Below are 17,357 nucleotides of genomic sequence, written 5' to 3'. Positions count from 1 at the left end.
CCTACAGCTTTTTAGACATGTTTCCCGAGGCAGATGTAGAGTACTGCTACTACAACATGAATGCAATAGAATACATGTAATGAGAAATGTGACTTGCAAGAAAAATATTCTAGTTATTTGTGAAGTCCTTTAAATATGACGCAAAGGCTAGCCCATCCCAGACGCATGTGAGTCGTAGACTAGTCGTAGTACTTACGTTTATGCACCTAATTAAAGGTTGTATTATTATTCAATGAATTTAGCATAAGTACAGATACCTGTTAAACATATGGTGATAAATACAAGAAAAAAAATGTTTGTTAGAACGTAGTACATTTATTTAGTCAAATTGCCCTCCAGATACTGTCCCGGCCCAGAATGCATTCTGACAAGGTCTTTGAAAAAGCGGCGCGGCTAATTCAAGATGGCGGAGATGGACCAGCTGTTAGACGAGAGTGAGTAGCAACACAATTTAGTAGTTTTCAATAACAACTACTGGTTGTTCCGGTCCCTTTAAAAGAGATGCTCGTGGTTTTGTGTTAGTTACTAGACCCATAGCGCAAGTTTTCGTTGAGAGTTTACATTGTGTTTATAGATCTAAAGCGCTACCGGTCTGCCCAAGACAGCTAACGCTTAGCAAGTTGAGCTAACGATGATAGCTAACGCTGGAGTTAAGCGAGTGTCGCTAGCCTAGCTGGGTAAACAAATAAGGTTAGCTTAGCCAGAAGCTAACGTTTACTATAACTATAGTTCTAACAAAAATATCACATGAATGTGTCAGTGTGAGCAATAATCGCCGAACAATACGCACCATCTACTCACTATTTAGCGTGGCATGTTCTTTATAAGATCGCAGGACACCTTGATTGGTTATTATAACGCAGGTTAGTTATAACGTAATGTCTTACGTTAAGTACGTAACGCTTATTATTTTGCCAATTTGACAGGGTGGTAGTAACGACATGCTAAATGACCTGATTACTCACTCTTAAATCTGTCCGCAGTGGTGCTGAATGTGACTATGCTGGCAAGATAAAGTCAGCTTATGCTTATTTCCTTGAGTCGGAACAGTCAATTTGATCTATCCGTACTTGACAGCTCAGTAAGCTTTAGGCCCAACTGCCATAACATGAAGTCACCTGCTATGATTGTCTAATACACGGTTCCAGTCACGTTAATAACAATAGAGCACCTACATTTTTATTTTATTAACAGTTTGGCATTACAGTACACAGCCCAAATTACTTTACTCTGTTTGTTGCAGGCTCTTCGGCAGAGGCTCTTGTCAGTCTGAAAGGTATTGTCCAATATGCACTGCAGTGTGTGTGTGTGTGTGTGTGATTGGCATTTCACCTGGTTGGATATTCACTTATTTGCATTTAGTGCCTCTAAGTATTGACCTCCACAGTGACAGGCTAGCTTACTCCTACAAACATGTTATTTCATACACAGTGCCAAATTGAATTCATAATATCTCGAGTTATTAACGTCTGATAGTTGTAGTTGCATACAGATTGTTTTTGTGATATAGTAGAAATTGATTATTCACTCTGTTTTCTGTTCTATTATTGAGTATTGACATAATGAGATAGTGAGGGTTAGGTTCAGTTTTGTTTGTTTGAAAAGTTAACTTGAGGCTTTCTTTCAGCATATAGGAAAATAGGTTTCATGTACACGCTATAGTATCTTTTCCCAAGTTGTTTAGTATGACATTTGAGTCAGTACTACAAATTCTACCAAACCATTATTTTGTACTGACTTGGTCTGTCTTGTTTTGGTATTAATAGATGTGTTGAATAATTGTTCCTCCAGAAGGCAGTTTGTCCAACACTCTGAATGAGAAGAACAGTTTCCCAAGAGCTCACAATACGCGAGGACGTCAGTCGACCCTGACGATGGACACGGTGAGAGAAAGCATGTATTTGTTGTGATTATATTATCATTTATGTCAGCCAGGTGTTTGTCACGTTTTCTTTTTTTTAACTCGCAGTTGTCATTAGGCTGTCATAATCATGACATTTTACTTGACGATTTATTGTCATACAAATAATTGTGATTAATTATTGTTTTTCCATTAAACATTTATGTTTGGCTTTTCTGCTTTGTAAACAAAATGCACAGGGCTGAAATCAAATATACAAATAAATGACCGACAATGACCAATACCCATGATTTAAATGAATAACTTACACGTACTATGGCCAAACTAGGCCATATTTAATACTTTTATACTCAAAATATGTTTTTTTTTAAAAAAGGTGTAAATAGCTGATCTGCAAGCTCACAGTGGGTCAAATCGGACCTGTTGTGAGCTTGTAGATCTGCTATTTAAAATGTTTGAAAATTGTATGAAAACCTTTCAACATGGGAGACGATTATGCAAAATTATTGCTACTTTCCATGCCTAGAAAGTTAAGCACAGTGTTTTGGTCTTAGAGATGGTTTGTATATTGTCACCTTTACATGTACTGACATGTATGTTTATTGACCAGCCCACGCGGAGCTCCAAGCGGAGCCGTCTGTTCCGGGAGGAGGAGGAGCAGCAGACACCACCACCACGAGTTCCTTCCAGATCACCCAGGAGGAGTCAGAGGGTTTCAACAACCCCGCAGGTAAACCACCTCCACTTTATTTGCACATGGCTGTGTAACGTGTGCACATGGCTGTGTAACGTGTGCACATGGCTGTGTAACTTGTGCACATGGCTGTGTAACTTTAACTTGTGCACATGGCTGTGTAACGTGTGCACATGGCTGTGTAACGTGTGCACATGGCTGTGTAACGTGTGCACATGGCTGTGTAATGTGTGCACATGGCTGTGTAACGTGTGCACATGGCTGTGTAGTGTGCACATGGCTGTGTAACTTGTGCACATGGCTGTGTAACTTGTGCACATGGCTGTGTAACTACTTGTGCACATGGCTGTGTAACGTGTGCACATGGCTGTGTAACGTGTGCACATGGCTGTGTAACGTGTGCACATGGCTGTGTAACTTGTGCACATGGCTGTGTAACGTGTGCACATGGCTGTGTAACTTGTTTACATGGCTGTGTAACTTGTGCACATGGCTGTGTAACTTGTGCACATGGCTGTGTAACTTGTGCACATGGCTGTGTATTAGTGTAACTTGTTTACATGGCTGTGTAATTTGCGCACATGGCTGTGTGCTAGTGTAACTTGTTTACATGGCTGTGTAATTTATTTGTGCACATGGCTGTGTATTAGTGTAACTTGTTTACATGGCTGTGTAACTTGTGCACATGGCTGTGTAACTTGTGCACATGGCTGTGCACAAGTTATGTTCTTGGTTTCTGCTATGTTGTCTGACTGTAAACTGAAGGTTGTATTGAGCACTAATGATGGTTATGTAGAATAACAATGATATGGCTAACTTATTGATGATAAAGGCTTATGGGTTTGATAATTGGCTTGGAGGGTATACACAGATATTTTTAAAAAGGTTTAGGTAAATGGGCAGGAATTTACCTCTTGAATTCAGAAGTAGGGTTTAAATGGCTTATGAAGTGCTTATGCTAGTTGGATTTCCTTTTGCAATGTAGCTTTTTGGAACTCAGAGTTGCTTCTTGCTTTTTTAAGCCTCTCGACTACAGACAGATTTTGTACATGGATCATATTGTGAGCAGTCACCATACACTCTTGATGGGCAAGTGCTGACTGTGCTCCCTGGCAAGACGGATAACCTACTTGAGCAAAGCTTGACGGCAATAATTGAAACATGATGTACCAAATGATACCGTGTAAAACGAAAATCACAAAGTAGCAATCATTCGGTATGAGCCGGTTATTTCAGATCCATTTGACTAGTTAAACCATATTATTGCAGTTAGCTTACTCTAATATTGATAATTTATTATAATTAAGAATGAATTACGAGTTAACTACGACTTCTCGGGTGGGGATAAAACGCAGCTTTACACACACATGGATACAAAATGACAAATGGACTCGTACGGACACAGTCAAGCTAACATACACAATGCATTGTCATATTCAGACGGCTGGTATGACCGTTATAGACAAAAAGATAGGGAACAGAGACTCGACATGCAAGAGGTAGAGAAGGAGAAGGAAAAAGATGGTGCAGGAAGGGCAGCTGATTCAAGATCTAAAGAAAGAAGTAGAACTGGAGTCAGAAGTGACTCGCATATAATATTGTAGATGTCCTATTTATGCGACTTTGTGTGACACTGTAGTATGACAAAGTAGAGCATTAACTTATGAAAAAAAGAAAGATGGAGATATGAGTTTTCTGCCTGACAGGCAGCAACGATATACACTGAAACTGTTCCCCCGTCACTAAATCCCTGAAATCGGCACCTTGCATTGGCATTGCCTAGTTTAGTACTTTTATTTTAATGATTGTAAATGAAATGTTTTTTTTAAATTATTATTCAGAGCACATTCAATGCTGTTGGCTGATATATATTTTTGTTTCATGTATTGGTTTTGCAGAAGTTTACCAGTGTGACGACCCCAGATAAGAAAGCCTCACAGAAAATTGGTCTGAGATTAAGAAACCTCCTTAAACTCCCCAAAGCTCACAAATGGTGCATCTATGAATGGTTTTATTCCAATATTGACAGGTAAAGCTCTGTTTACTTTGAACTCAAAAGAAGATGCATTGCATTTTGATTATTATATTAATGCTACTAATCCTTATTGACAGATCGATCAGTCTTTACTCTTTCCCCTAACAAAATGTTTTTTCTTCTTCTTTTGACTTCTAGGCCACTCTTTGAGGGTGACAATGACTTTTGCCTGTGTCTGAAGGAGTCTTTCCCTAACTTGAAAACCAGGAAGTTAACTCGTGTGGAGTGGGGCACAATCAGGAGACTAATGGGCAAACCACGACGGTATGCCACATACATCACAGCAGACTTCATACTGCTTTTTTAACATTGTGTTTTAGTCCTCCACTAAACCTCCAGGGAGAACTACTACTCTTCTTTCCTCCATCCTTCCATCTGTTCATCTGTCTTCAGATTTCCCAGAGCATATCTCATATATATATATATACCAGCTCAGTGGCCTTGTGGTTAGAGTGTCCGCCCTGAGACTGGGAGGTCGGGGTTCAATCCCTGGCCGGGTCATACCAAAGACTCTAAAAATGGGACCCAGTGCCTCCCTGCTTGACACTCAGCATCAAGGGTTGGATTGGGGGTAAGTCCCTGCGACATACTAGCGTCATGTCCAGGGGCTGTACTTGTACATCAAGCTGCCTCACGCTACAGAAACAGGAGATAGGCTCCTGCCCTATGGGCCTCATGGCTCGGCAAGGCTACTTACTACTAATATCTCATATGCGCCCCTTGCCTTCTTTTAAAATGCTTTCTACCCAGCCCCTTATGTCAGTGTGTGGCATAATGGAATGCGTTGCAATACTCTGAGTTGGGTTGTTTTTTTAAATACAGCTATATGTAGTATTTTAACCCTTTGAGATGTACTTGTAATAAGAAATATTTTACAAATCAAATGTATTATTTTCTCTGCCATTCTTCATGTTGTTAGTTGACAGTTGTGCAATTAGGCTAATATCAAACATTGCAATGCTTCAAAGGCCGCATCTTTCCGTCTCTGACATAATCCATGTTTTTTCCATATTAAATGAAGACGATGCCTTTTTCTCGTTTGATGTCTGTTCCAGGTGTTCATCTGCATTTTTCTCTGAAGAGCGGACGGCACTGAAACAAAAAAGGCACAAAATGAGGCTATTGCAGCAAAGGAAACTTTCTGATGTGTCACACTGCAAAGACCTTCCTGACGAGATCCCTCTGCCGCTCATCATAGGAACCAAAGTCACTGGTGAGATGACCAGAACATAACAGCCCCTGGTGGAATTTTCTTGTCTTATAAGAACCATATCACATGAAACGTATTGTAGATGGTGTCTGAATTAAAGGTCTTCAGGTAAGCCCAAGATCCGAAAATACCCGGGGTCCGAACCAATCCGGAGTGGGTCCGGTTCCGTTTACAACAAGTGACTCCCGGGTATTTTCGGAGCGGCTCCCGTATGTCTCATTGCTCGGGACATACGAGACATACCCGAGTGGACCGGCGATTGGCTGTCCCAGCTGTCAATCACCCCCCCCCCCCCCCCCCCCTCCTCCTTTTTTTTCCTCCACAGTCCCAGGCCAGTGGGACTGTGGGAGCCTGCGTGCCTTTAGTGAGGAAGTAGGCACTACTTACAAACAACAACAAAAGAAGTCGGGGCAATTATATCCTATATATTGTTTTTATTTTTTTATATATATATAATTTTTATCCCATGATTTTTGCAACCCATTTTTTCACCCAGTGTCAAAAAGTAATCCTGGGCGCTACACTTCCTCTGCAGCGGACTGACCTTATGCTTCCTTCTATGCATAAGGAGTCAAAGCTGCTTCTTTTCACCTGTCGGGAGTTTCCCCGGCCGGACGTAGCGCGTGGAAGGAACACGTTATTCCGACCAGTTCCTCTCCCCTCCATCAGACGCCCCGGCTGGCAAGGGGGAGCTAGTTTAGAGACCAGGATTACAGCATGTATTTTGTGAGGGTACCTACCCTAGGGGACACGGGGAGAACATGCAAACTCCACACAGAAAGGCCATTTCGCCAACTCCGCCTCGGGTATGGGCACTGATGACACGGAGGAGAGAACGCGCCCACAGCGTCCCCAGTGGGAATCGAACCCAGGACCTTCTAGCTGTGAGGCGACAGCACTACCGACTGTGCCACCGTGCCCCCTTGCGTCATATATATCATATATATTGTTGATATTAACGTTAACTCTTCGGTAACGTTTTGGTTAATGGTTCAACTTCGTTAAAACAATCGAGTTGTCATAGTGTGTTGAACTTGATATGCTCTGCAAAGCACGATGGAAACTCCAAACCGAATGATAAACAACTGCTGCGACATAAATTAACTGGATTAGCAATGACTAAGAAGAAAGATTACACACACACATCTAAAGAAAACGTGGATTTATTTTTTTTATTTACAAACTGTCAAACAGTGATTGACTGATCTACTACTCTGGGATTATAGATTCACAGTAGTAGATCAGTAGTAGTAGTAGTAGTAGTAGATGCCCATTCACATCTTATTTAATAATAATATACAACTCTTAATAATAACGTTGTGTTTCGGTTCCTAAGGCTTTGTATGGGTACGGTCCTCATATTTATTATAATAGGCGGGTCCGTTAGGCTCCGGTTTCGACATCTCTCGTGCTTTTCGTTTCGGGGAATTCTAATAATAGCAGCGGGTCCATTCAGTTCTGGGTACATACTTTTACACATAAGGAAAGGTACAATGTTCCCGGCGAAGTCTCATAAATGGTACTATAGTTTTCAGCCTGGACTTGACTTGACTGACTTAAACCCTGTTGCCCTTTGGGGAGCATAGGTCATTCATGAACTTCTTTCAGCTGGTTCGGTGTTGGGCGACCGTCTCTACTTCCTTCCAAGATGTTATTTTTTCCCTTGAGTTCTGCCTCAACAGACCTTTTCCAGCTGTTAGGGGTCAACTGAACAATCTCCTTTCGGTTTTTGTTGTCCAGCGTCATTCTTGTCAGGGGAGAGATAAAAGACCTTCCACTTCCAAAGCATATCCACACAGCACAAACTGGAATTATAACTTCCTTCCGTTTTATTAGTGCTGTTTTGATACAAACTTAATTTCAAATTGCATTTCCTTTGACATTTGTTCATGTAATAGAGATGGGCACATTAGAAATGACCAGATGGTACAAACATTTTTTTGCAGCTCGACTCCGAGGTGTCCACGATGGTCTATTTACTGGACAGATTGATGCAGTGGACACCACAGCGGCGACATACCGTGTCACCTTTGACCGCAACGGCCTGGGCACGCACACTGTACCTGACTATGAAGTACTGGTAAGACCTGCCAGCTGTATGCGGTTGAGAGCCCTGCTTTTCACGGGTCACTACTTACTTTCCTGTTTGGTTTTGAGTACATGTCTAATGATGATTTTTGTATTTTCAGAGTAATGAGCCCAATGAGACCATGCCCATCTCAGCTTTTGCCCAGAAGCACCGGCCAGCACGCTACCTACAGAACTTAATGACTCCACCCAGAGGGCCTTACCCGTCCGCTACCACTCCTGTCCTCATGGTACTTTACTTTCTACTACATACACACAGCCTGGATCATGTGAATCATACATTTGCTAAACCTGCATCAATCAGTTAAACTTTATTTCAAAGCTTGCATAATGTAATTGTTTCTTTGTTTACAGCCCATACAAATGTACACATCATCTACTGTTTTACTATAACAACGCTGTCATATATATATATATATAACTGTCTGCAATTTCATCAGGACAATGACCTTCTCAATAACCAGTCTCCATGGAAGAATAAACTACCTGGCACTGATGGAGAGACACTTGGGGGTTTTCCTGTAAAGTTCCTAGTTCAAGTGGTAACTACTTCCTCATTAAATGGAATACCTCAGTGACGGTCTTGATATTTTTACACTTGAGTCTTAAAAGAATAACTCGTGTTCATGGTACTCTTTTTCATAGACACGGTTGTCGAAGATTCTTATGAGCAAGAAGGAGCACATCAGGCATTTGAAAGATATGAACACAGAGGCTGAAAAACAGGTACGGTCTTCAACAGAATAAAATATTCAAGTTTAGCTCCACAACACAAAGAATATTGCCAATGTGCAATTGTCAAAATGTTAGCTAAACATACATTTTGTGTGTTGGTTTTCAGAAGTCCTATTCCTTGCCCATTGGTCTGGACTTCCAGAAGCGCTATGCCACCACAGTGCTAGAACTTGAGCAACTCAATAAAGACCTCAACAAAGTGCTGCATGAAGTGCAGCAGTTCTGCTGTGAGGTAAGGGGATGGGCATGCACTTGCACACTTCCACAAGAAGAATGTATAGTCATTCATGGCTAACCAGAAGTCGCACTACATGTCTTTTAAACATTCATCCTATGTGCGACTCACTGACCATGACCAGAACATGTAAAGAAGGAAGTAGATGTAGTCTCATGCACGACCTGCGATAACGGAGCTTTCTTCGTCTTCCCAAACGAATCCAGAGTACGTTTTGGTAGTTTTGACATCACTTTCTACGTGCCACACATGTCGTGCAAAGCATGAATTGACCTTAAGTCAGCTTTGTATTTGTGTCCCTCCCAGCTGGCTCCAGACCAGGGCATGGTTCCAGCTGATCAGCCTACAGAGCTACGGCGACGCTGCGATGAGGAGGCACAGGAGATGGTACAGCAGACCAACTCACTCAGGGACGGACAGCAGAATGTGACCAACCCCAGCCTCACGCAGCTTGTTTCACGACTCACAGCCTTGCTGTTACAGATCAAGGTAAACAAAGATGTCTTGGGTACCTGCTTCACACCTGCTTTTTTTTTTTTTTACATGCTGACGTAGAAATATTATGGATGCATAAGTCTAATTTGAGTAAACTGTTATACTGTACTATGACTACCGGTATGTTATATACCAGGGGTAGGCAACATTTTTAACATTACGTTAAATTAAATTTCCTTATATTTCCACCATATTTTGTATTGCCCATTTTGTCATGCATAGCATAGGCCTATATTCAGATTTTCTTTCACATCAGAACAGTCATAGACTCAGGGCTCTATTTTCGTCCATGCTTAACCCCTTATCCCTAAACTACTTTGCCTTTTTTTTTTACTATTTTGAAAAACATTTTTGAATAGTTATAATGGCCAATCTAGATCGACACGTTGTGAGCTTGTAGATTTTAACTATTCAAAAATGTTTTTCAAAATAGTGAAAAAATGTATAAAAAGAAGTAGTTTAGGGATAAGGGGTTTAGCATGGACGAAAATATAGCCCTCAGTGTAATATCTTTTCCCACATCTTCTACTACTCCCACCCCTTATTCACCAGTCAGACAGGCATCACATTTCAGAGTTGGAATATAGCAAAGGGGCCATAACGAATGCCTAACAGTCAGTGTGATTCCCTTTGCTGAGCTCTGTTATCTGGGGGTTATAGTTTGTCACTTTTAAGTTGCACACATGCTTCAGAGAGGTCGTCAACACTCAAACGACTGCGGGAGAGGCTGAGCACGTCCTTCATGTGTGAAAAGATTTGCCGACAGCTGAACCGAAGACTGACAACATATAGCCAGCCAATGCAACATTCTTGAGGCAGCAGAATTTATCTGGTACAGATGTCCAACAAGTGTAGATGCAGTTTCCGTGATTTTTCACTGCTGTAGTTTCCAAGCCTTTTTCATTTGCTTCTGTCTTATCTGTCGGTATCTTTTTGAAGTGACGTTTAACACTTTATGTCCGACACACAACATTCTCAAGACATAAAACACAGATGGCACGGTCTTGCTGCAGAACAAATCCATATTCATCGGTCCATGTGGGCTGGAATTCTCGGACATCTAATTTGGCCATTTTTGCCATGCTCTCTCGCACTATTGGAGCCGAGCCACAACATGTGTGCAGTCGCACAGTCACACACCATGGCGTCCTGCGAATATGACGTAATGTAAACAAGCACTGCTCCGTGCATGTTCAAAGACAATCTACAAGCTCTTTTACCCCCCAACGTGCCATTGTTGGCACGCGTGCCTAAGGTTGCCGACCCCTGTTATATATATATATATATATATATATTATGCAACAGATACACTCACCCACACACAGTGTCACACATAGGGATGGGTATCGTACCGATTCCGGTTCTGCTTATCAATTCCGGTTCTTAACGGTTCCCTATTTCGGTTCCAATATAACTTAAATAAGAGGTCAAATGTTTATTTAACAAAAAAGCTCAATGTCAATTTAAGACATATAATGAATAGTGAAACATGCTCTCCTATAGTGATTATTTTAAATATAATAGCCTATATCTATTCTGTATTTACCCAGGGCAGTGTGTTGCAGGCTACTTCTCTGCCAATAACAAATAAAAGCATGTCTGAGATTTGAGAGCAACACACACACACACAAATTAGCATCGCGAATGGGGGGGGGGGGGGGGGGGGGGCATCGCATCTCCGGCCGATAGGTGAGAACGGGTTTGCCGACGTGCGAATGGAGGGATCATTGAAAACAAAGGCGGCTTGCATGCTGTGGTTTGCATGCACATGGGCTGCCAGCCTGCCAGAGTAGGCTATCATTTGTTGTTTTTCTTGTTTTTTCGCCACCTCTTCGAAGTTAGACTGCAAGCTCTAAACTGACTGGGCCTCTGGACCCTACGCCAGAGGCGTAGGGTCCAGAGGCCCTTCACTTGAAAATTACGTTTATGAAACTTTAATAATTATGTTGCTTCAATGCTTCTTTGCACCGCGCGTTTCTCTGTCTCTACACTCCTTGACAACTCCATGCAGAGAAATAGCTCTGCCTCTGCAAGCCACATGCCCACAACGCGTCGCTGATGCAACACGGTGTAGGCTTGTAGAAAAATAAAAAATAAATAAATAGCGTGTGACCGCGTGTGGGAACCGATAGAGAGAACGGAAATTGAATTATTGTAATGGGTACCCGGTACCCAAGCACGTTCGGTTCGGTACATACTTGGTCCCGAGGTTCGGGACGCACCCCTAGTCACACAACAGTCTATATGACAGATACTCATTTTTGTCCATGTCCTCTACTTTGGTTGCAGAGTCTGGCAGAGGGAGGCGACCTGAATTCATTTGAATTCAAATCTTTGACGGACTCCCTTAATGACATCAAGAGTTCACTTGACCCCTCCAACCTCAGGTGAAGAAACCTCACATGGCATATCCTGTTTAGACTACAAGCAGTATATAACACCTATTGTCATTTATATGTAAAATTGTAAATAAATAGTTGGGGGACATGCAACGTCTAATGTATTTTAAGCAAGGGCTAGTCTATGAGGATAATTGGGAGTAATGGACACTAATAATAATAATAATAATGGATTTTATTTATAGCGCACTTTACATTTGTGATAATCTCAATGTGCTACCCTGAGCAAATGCATAAATAAGAACAGAAGAAACATCACACATATAGCTGCATGTCATCTGCGTGACAATGGAAATCATTATGATGATTAGGCATTATGTGACCTAGAGGGAGCATGGTTACAGAGTGGAGAATTTGATGCCAAATGGAACCTTGTGGCACACCACATGTATTGTAATGTGGGCAGTGGAGGATGAGCATTACTAGCATTACAGAGGAAATGGTGGCCGTGGGTGGGAATGGGAAGGTTCCTGGTTTGATCCTCGGCTCCACTAAGCTATTGTTGAACTGTCCTTGAGCAGGACACTGAACCCCTAACTGCTCCCAATGATCAGGTTGGTGCTTTGCATTCTACCTGACAGATGGGATCAAAACCAATTAACAGGCCCAGGCGGTGGCGTAACCGTCTGGGCACCCGACTGGTAATCCAGTCGCAGTGTGCCGCGGGTTCGACTCCCGAGCCCGACACGGCCTTTACTGCATGTCTTCCCCCATCTCTCTCCCGTTTCCTGTCAGCCTACTGTCAGTCTGTCCCTTCAAAAACCAATAAAAGGCGTAAGCCGCAAAAAAATATCTTAAAAAAAACAATTAACAGCAGTAGGGTGTGTAATGTAGAAATAACGGAACAAATTGTAAATGTCGGCTACGCTACACAATTGTTCCTCTTGTTGTTTTCCTGATAAATATAAGGGCTAGCTCAGCGCACAGCGCCCAATCTTTTGAACCATATCTGTTTTTTGGGTGCAAAAAACGAATGTGTGTGTGTGTGTGTTGCTACTAGTACAGTAGTGAGGGAACGGCCTGAGATCAGCTGTCATACATAGGCTAATGTTTGTGAATACATTTTTTTCCCCCCAAAATCATCTTGCCATAATGGACCCCTTGGGTTTCTAATTTGATACGCCTGCTCAAGTGCCTCCCTCAGGGAATATACAGTATAACAATATCATTATTTGTCGATTATGAATATGACATCTCACTGTGCCATACTGATCGAATTGTATCTTCCCTATATTTGCAGTTCCTTCCAGAACAACGTAGAAATCCATGTGGCCCACATCCAGAGTGGCCTTAGTCAGCTGGGCAACCTGCACGCCTTCGCTGCCAACAACACCAACACAATCTAAATGCACCTGCATCCCCACCATAACCACGCACAATGATGCACAACAGTGGCAGAATCCATGAAAATACCTTTGAAACAGTGATTTCACCTACACTAACTTATGGCTGCAAAAAATAACAATATGACTGAGTGAGATGCTATTCTGACATCCAGTAGAAGGCCAGTATTCTGTCCACCTTGCTGCAGCTGTTGGGTGCAGAAATAGTGAGGAGGATCTGATCTGTTTTTAACCATCCATTTCTGTTTTATGAAAATGTTTCACGTGCCCAGTCAAACAGCTGTTGCTATTCACCTCCAAGTTCCTGGCTATTATCATTTGGTTTCATGTGCCAAACAGTACTTCTTGCAGTTTTTATATAGTCCATATTTATTTATTTTTTCGAGTAGGAGGTGTGAGGTTCTAAAGTGATATTTTACTATTTCTAATTAAGGTTTTCATCTGTAAGTGTTGTTTCTTGACTCCACTGTTGGTAAGCACGGGGGAGAGGAAAGAATGTTTTGTAAAATTGTTTATTGTAGATATTTGTACAATACCTCTGATTGCTAGGATTTATCATCAACATTTCTGCTATGTATCCAGAAATGGCTTTTGTAATTTTGTGTGCACTGAAAAGAGATTTTGGTATTTTTATAAAGGAGGACTCTGGGTTTCGATGTCTTTTGACTCCCTAGGATTTACCTTTCAAAAATTGGCATGGCTGTCGCTGCACTTCACTGTAAGCCTACATCACTGATGTAAATTTAAAACAAGAAATGTCTCCTAGAGAATCTCAATTTCATTTTCAGTTTTGTAAAATTGTATATGAAAGTGCCAGGGCACATGTACATAAGTGTTGCAGTCTTTTTATATTAAACATGGCAAAGCAAGTTTTTGATAAGTAGTTTAAGTGGTCCTCATCAATGGCTGTATGCTACATTGCTACAGCTGAATTAATAAACCAGAACGGCAAAAGTAGATTTTTTTTCAAGAAATGAGTTTATTAACATGTTTACAATAAATAAGCGTTTCTCTTGGAACAAACTTAAAACTATATGCTATTTAACAACTTGTACAAGTATAGTATCAACAAAAGTAACTTGTCAGATATAACCGAAGCCAGCCAAGGTGCCGGTTTCCCAATCAGAATCGGAATCGGAAAAATTCTGTGCCTCACTGGCATGGATCGGGGAGAAGTGGCCAAAGTTGTCGCCCTTGGTCATCACTTGAGGATGTTGGATCTTTGGCGACGATCTCCTGAAAAGATGGGTTGGGATGGGAGGGATCACCACTTTCATCTCCGGTCCAATGGTTTTGTTCGGAGGGAAATTGTCGTATTCTACCAGCACTTGTTTAGGTCCATTGCCATGCATATTGTGTTGGGCCTTAAAATAAGACCCGTTTCCCTTGTGATAAACATTGGTATAACACGGGACTACAACACTCAATTCCTCCCGTTTAATCTGTCCAGGTTTTGCGCTGCTTCCTTCGTTGGCCGCACCGTAAACGCAAGGGACTTGAATGTGCTCATAACTGCTCGGGGCCATGACGTGCGTCTCGTCTGCGCTGTTGCGCACTGCATGCCTGAAGTTATCCCCAGCGTAGGTTGTCATTTCTGGGACAATTTCCCTTGGCTGTTGAGAGAACTGGGTACTGGAAGAGTTGGTGACTGCGTCGCTGACTTTCACGGGCACTTGACGACGGGATTTTGCGCGTCTGTTCTGGAACCACACCTGAAATATGTACAACAAAAGAATGGTTTAAAAAAGTGCATTTTTTTCTGGCTTGGAATAGCCGCTACACCAAAAACTTGAAATTCAGGAAAATACTGTATGCTTCTAAATTATCGTTGCCTATTAATTACCTGAATTCTGGACTCTGGTAGACCAGTCAGAGCTTCCAGTCTCTCGCGTAGATAGATGTCAGGATATTGCGTGTCCGAATACACCTTCTCTAGGACCTGGATCTGCTGCTGAGTGAAGTTGGTCCTCTTTCTTCTGTGGGTGAGGAGAACCATGCTGTCCGTCCGCGGCCCGGGGTTTGAGGAGGAGTTACCCCTCTCTGGTATGCTGTAATCTGCAAAATAAAATAATAGACAATTAGTATTTGTTGCACGAGTTGCAGAAGCCAACAGGATATGCTGATTTAGCCTATGTAATTATTACAACATTGTAGCCTAGTAGTTACCAACCTGAATGCATCATGATGTTCATTCCGAGATGCCCTTCGTGATGATACATCTGGAAGCGACTTCTATCAACGATGCTCAGATTTCCAAGAACTGCAGACATTGCCTTCTACTGACGATCAGCTGCTGAGTGAGAGAGTGAGTGAGAGGAATGAATGAACTTCTCTTGGACGAATTCAGTCTTATATCCTCCGTTCCTCCCCTCTCCAATTCTGATCAAAGGTGATGTTTCCGGGAAGTGTGAATTGGCGAGCCATCGGGGTCGGCTTGCAGAACAGCGACTTCAGACGTGTCTGATGGCCAGTGGAAGTGTGAATCCCTGACACCTTGAACGGTGAAGCCACCGCAGGTCGCATTCAACTATAAAACATTCCTAATGGGCTCCGCTTGCTCAATACACAACACTTGAGAAAACATTGATTCGCATTGGGATGAATATGCAGTATAACGGACCAGTAGTAGCCATCAAAGGAAGATGACTTTAAAGTCCTCATAGGATCAGAAAGGCCCGGTCTAGCCAATTTAAGCCTGTCTTTGACCGTGTTATTTTGGACTTGGTATGTAGGCCTATCATATACAGTTTAACTGTAGCTACAGCTTAGTTTGATTCTAAACAAGTAAATATACAAGTATAATGATGCTTCTTTTTTACTGATGAATGCTTGGTTTAGGCTATACTTGTAGGCTAATCCTGGTTTACTCGGGCACAGTGAGGCACTACAGCTACACTGTCAGTTTATCTGTGAATATTTTGATGTTTTACCATGCTTGTTGTCTCTCTGGTTTGTCTGTTAAATGCCTAAATTGAAAATTGGACAATATTTATGGAACTTTTTTATCCTGCTAGACTGCTTTATTATATGATTGAGCACGATAACAGAAGTCACATTATGGTAAGCATGTCTGTCTATTATGCATGTACCAGTATGTGGCTATAAAGGAAATGAGGCTTTTTTCCCACCTCTCATTGCCAAGAAAGTTAAGCACAATACACAAGTTCAAACGTAGCTATCCAGCAGTGCAGGGCACTTATTGAATGGGTTGCCTCATTTAAATTAGTGGGGGGTCATGTCAGAACAGCTAGACTAATGGGTTGTATCCATTACAAAGATTTAGCAGAGGTGGACCCATTTACCATCAGGACTAGACCCCCAACCAAAAATAACAATGTATCTATGCACCACATCTCTGTACGTGTGTATGTAGAGCTGTAATCACGTATGTAATAACTCGAGAAGTTAGAACCGTTCGCCCCACCGACTTCAAAATGGACACATGAGTTCCACACCACCACAGGGAGTGCAGTGCCCGGCCTTAATTCGGTCACTGTCGCCTGTCGGTGGGATACACCGTTGTGCAGAACCAGCACAAAAGCCTCTGCCCGGGCTCTGGACAGGGCTCCTGCCCAGGCTCTGGACAGGGCCCCTGCCCAGGCTCTGGACAGGGCCCCTGCCCAGGCTCTGGACAGGGCCCAAATTAGCCGGTGTGATAGGTATCACAATGATGTTCTGACATCTGCATAGACTCCATATTTGGGCATGCCTGACAAATAACTACATATATGGGCATAACAGGGACACAGACATAATTACTGCATGGGTAAGGCATGCATTTCCAACTCGCATCGTTCTAAGTATAGGCCAATGCCTAGCCTCCGAAACCCAGACGTTTTTATTTAGCCAATGCCCAACGGGCACCACTCTAGTTTTGTATTAATTCATAATGTATGCTATATAGTGTATCCTTACAGTCTAGCTACTCTACTGTTATCACTTTAGTTTGTTTTTGCGTGAATCTATCTGTTTTTAGACTGACTGACTGTGTCAAAAAGGCTACTTGAACATACATCTGTCATAAGGATTAAACACTTTAATATCAGCTAGAGAGCTTCCTTTGAGTGCAAATGTGTTTAAACTGGGGGGTTATCTGAGGCATATACAGAACAAATAAAATAAATATTACTTTCATACAATTTCAATGTACTTGGCAACTATAGCTACAAAATGCAAATTAACCTTTTTACAACTCAACTAATGGCGATCGAGTTCCAGCCAGCTCTTTGTGGAGAACTTGAAGTTGCAATGGAGCTAATCAA

At 42.1% G+C, this 17,357-nt stretch overlaps 2 protein-coding genes across 3 annotated transcripts; one reads left to right on the top strand and one right to left on the bottom strand.

Annotated features, from left to right (window-relative positions):
• Positions 1-336: 336 nt before the first annotated feature.
• lin9 (lin-9 DREAM MuvB core complex component) lies at positions 337-13,975 on the top strand. 2 transcript variants are annotated; one of them, XM_079526110.1, is made up of 15 exons: positions 337-434; positions 1,244-1,276; positions 1,792-1,883; positions 2,472-2,591; positions 4,454-4,584; positions 4,729-4,854; positions 5,646-5,803; positions 7,747-7,880; positions 7,990-8,118; positions 8,329-8,430; positions 8,534-8,614; positions 8,730-8,855; positions 9,165-9,347; positions 11,643-11,740; positions 12,993-13,755. In XM_079526110.1, the coding sequence occupies exons 1-15, from the start codon at positions 404-406 to the stop codon at positions 13,096-13,098; spliced, it is 1,650 nt and encodes a 549-aa protein (XP_079382236.1). In that variant the 5' UTR covers positions 337-403; the 3' UTR covers positions 13,099-13,755. The 2 variants fall into 2 exon arrangements, with proteins under 2 accessions (XP_079382236.1, XP_079382235.1); XM_079526109.1 differs by lacking the exon at positions 337-434 and adding an exon at positions 449-863 and having other exon boundaries at positions 12,993-13,975.
• mixl1 (Mix paired-like homeobox) lies at positions 13,544-15,365 on the bottom strand (the record flags this gene model as incomplete). The annotated part of the gene is made up of 3 exons (XM_079525753.1): positions 13,544-14,807; positions 14,939-15,150; positions 15,266-15,365. 3 exons carry the CDS (start codon positions 15,363-15,365, stop codon positions 14,178-14,180), a joined length of 942 nt encoding a protein of 313 aa, XP_079381879.1. The 3' UTR covers positions 13,544-14,177.
• Positions 15,366-17,357: the final 1,992 nt, after the last annotated feature.

The sequence above is a fragment of the Electrona antarctica genome (genome assembly GCF_951216825.1).
Source record: "Electrona antarctica genome assembly, chromosome: 17".
Classification (NCBI taxonomy): domain Eukaryota; kingdom Metazoa; phylum Chordata; class Actinopteri; order Myctophiformes; family Myctophidae; genus Electrona; species Electrona antarctica.
Note: the sequence above shows the minus strand (reverse complement) of the source record. Positions and strands in the feature narration are given on the sequence as shown.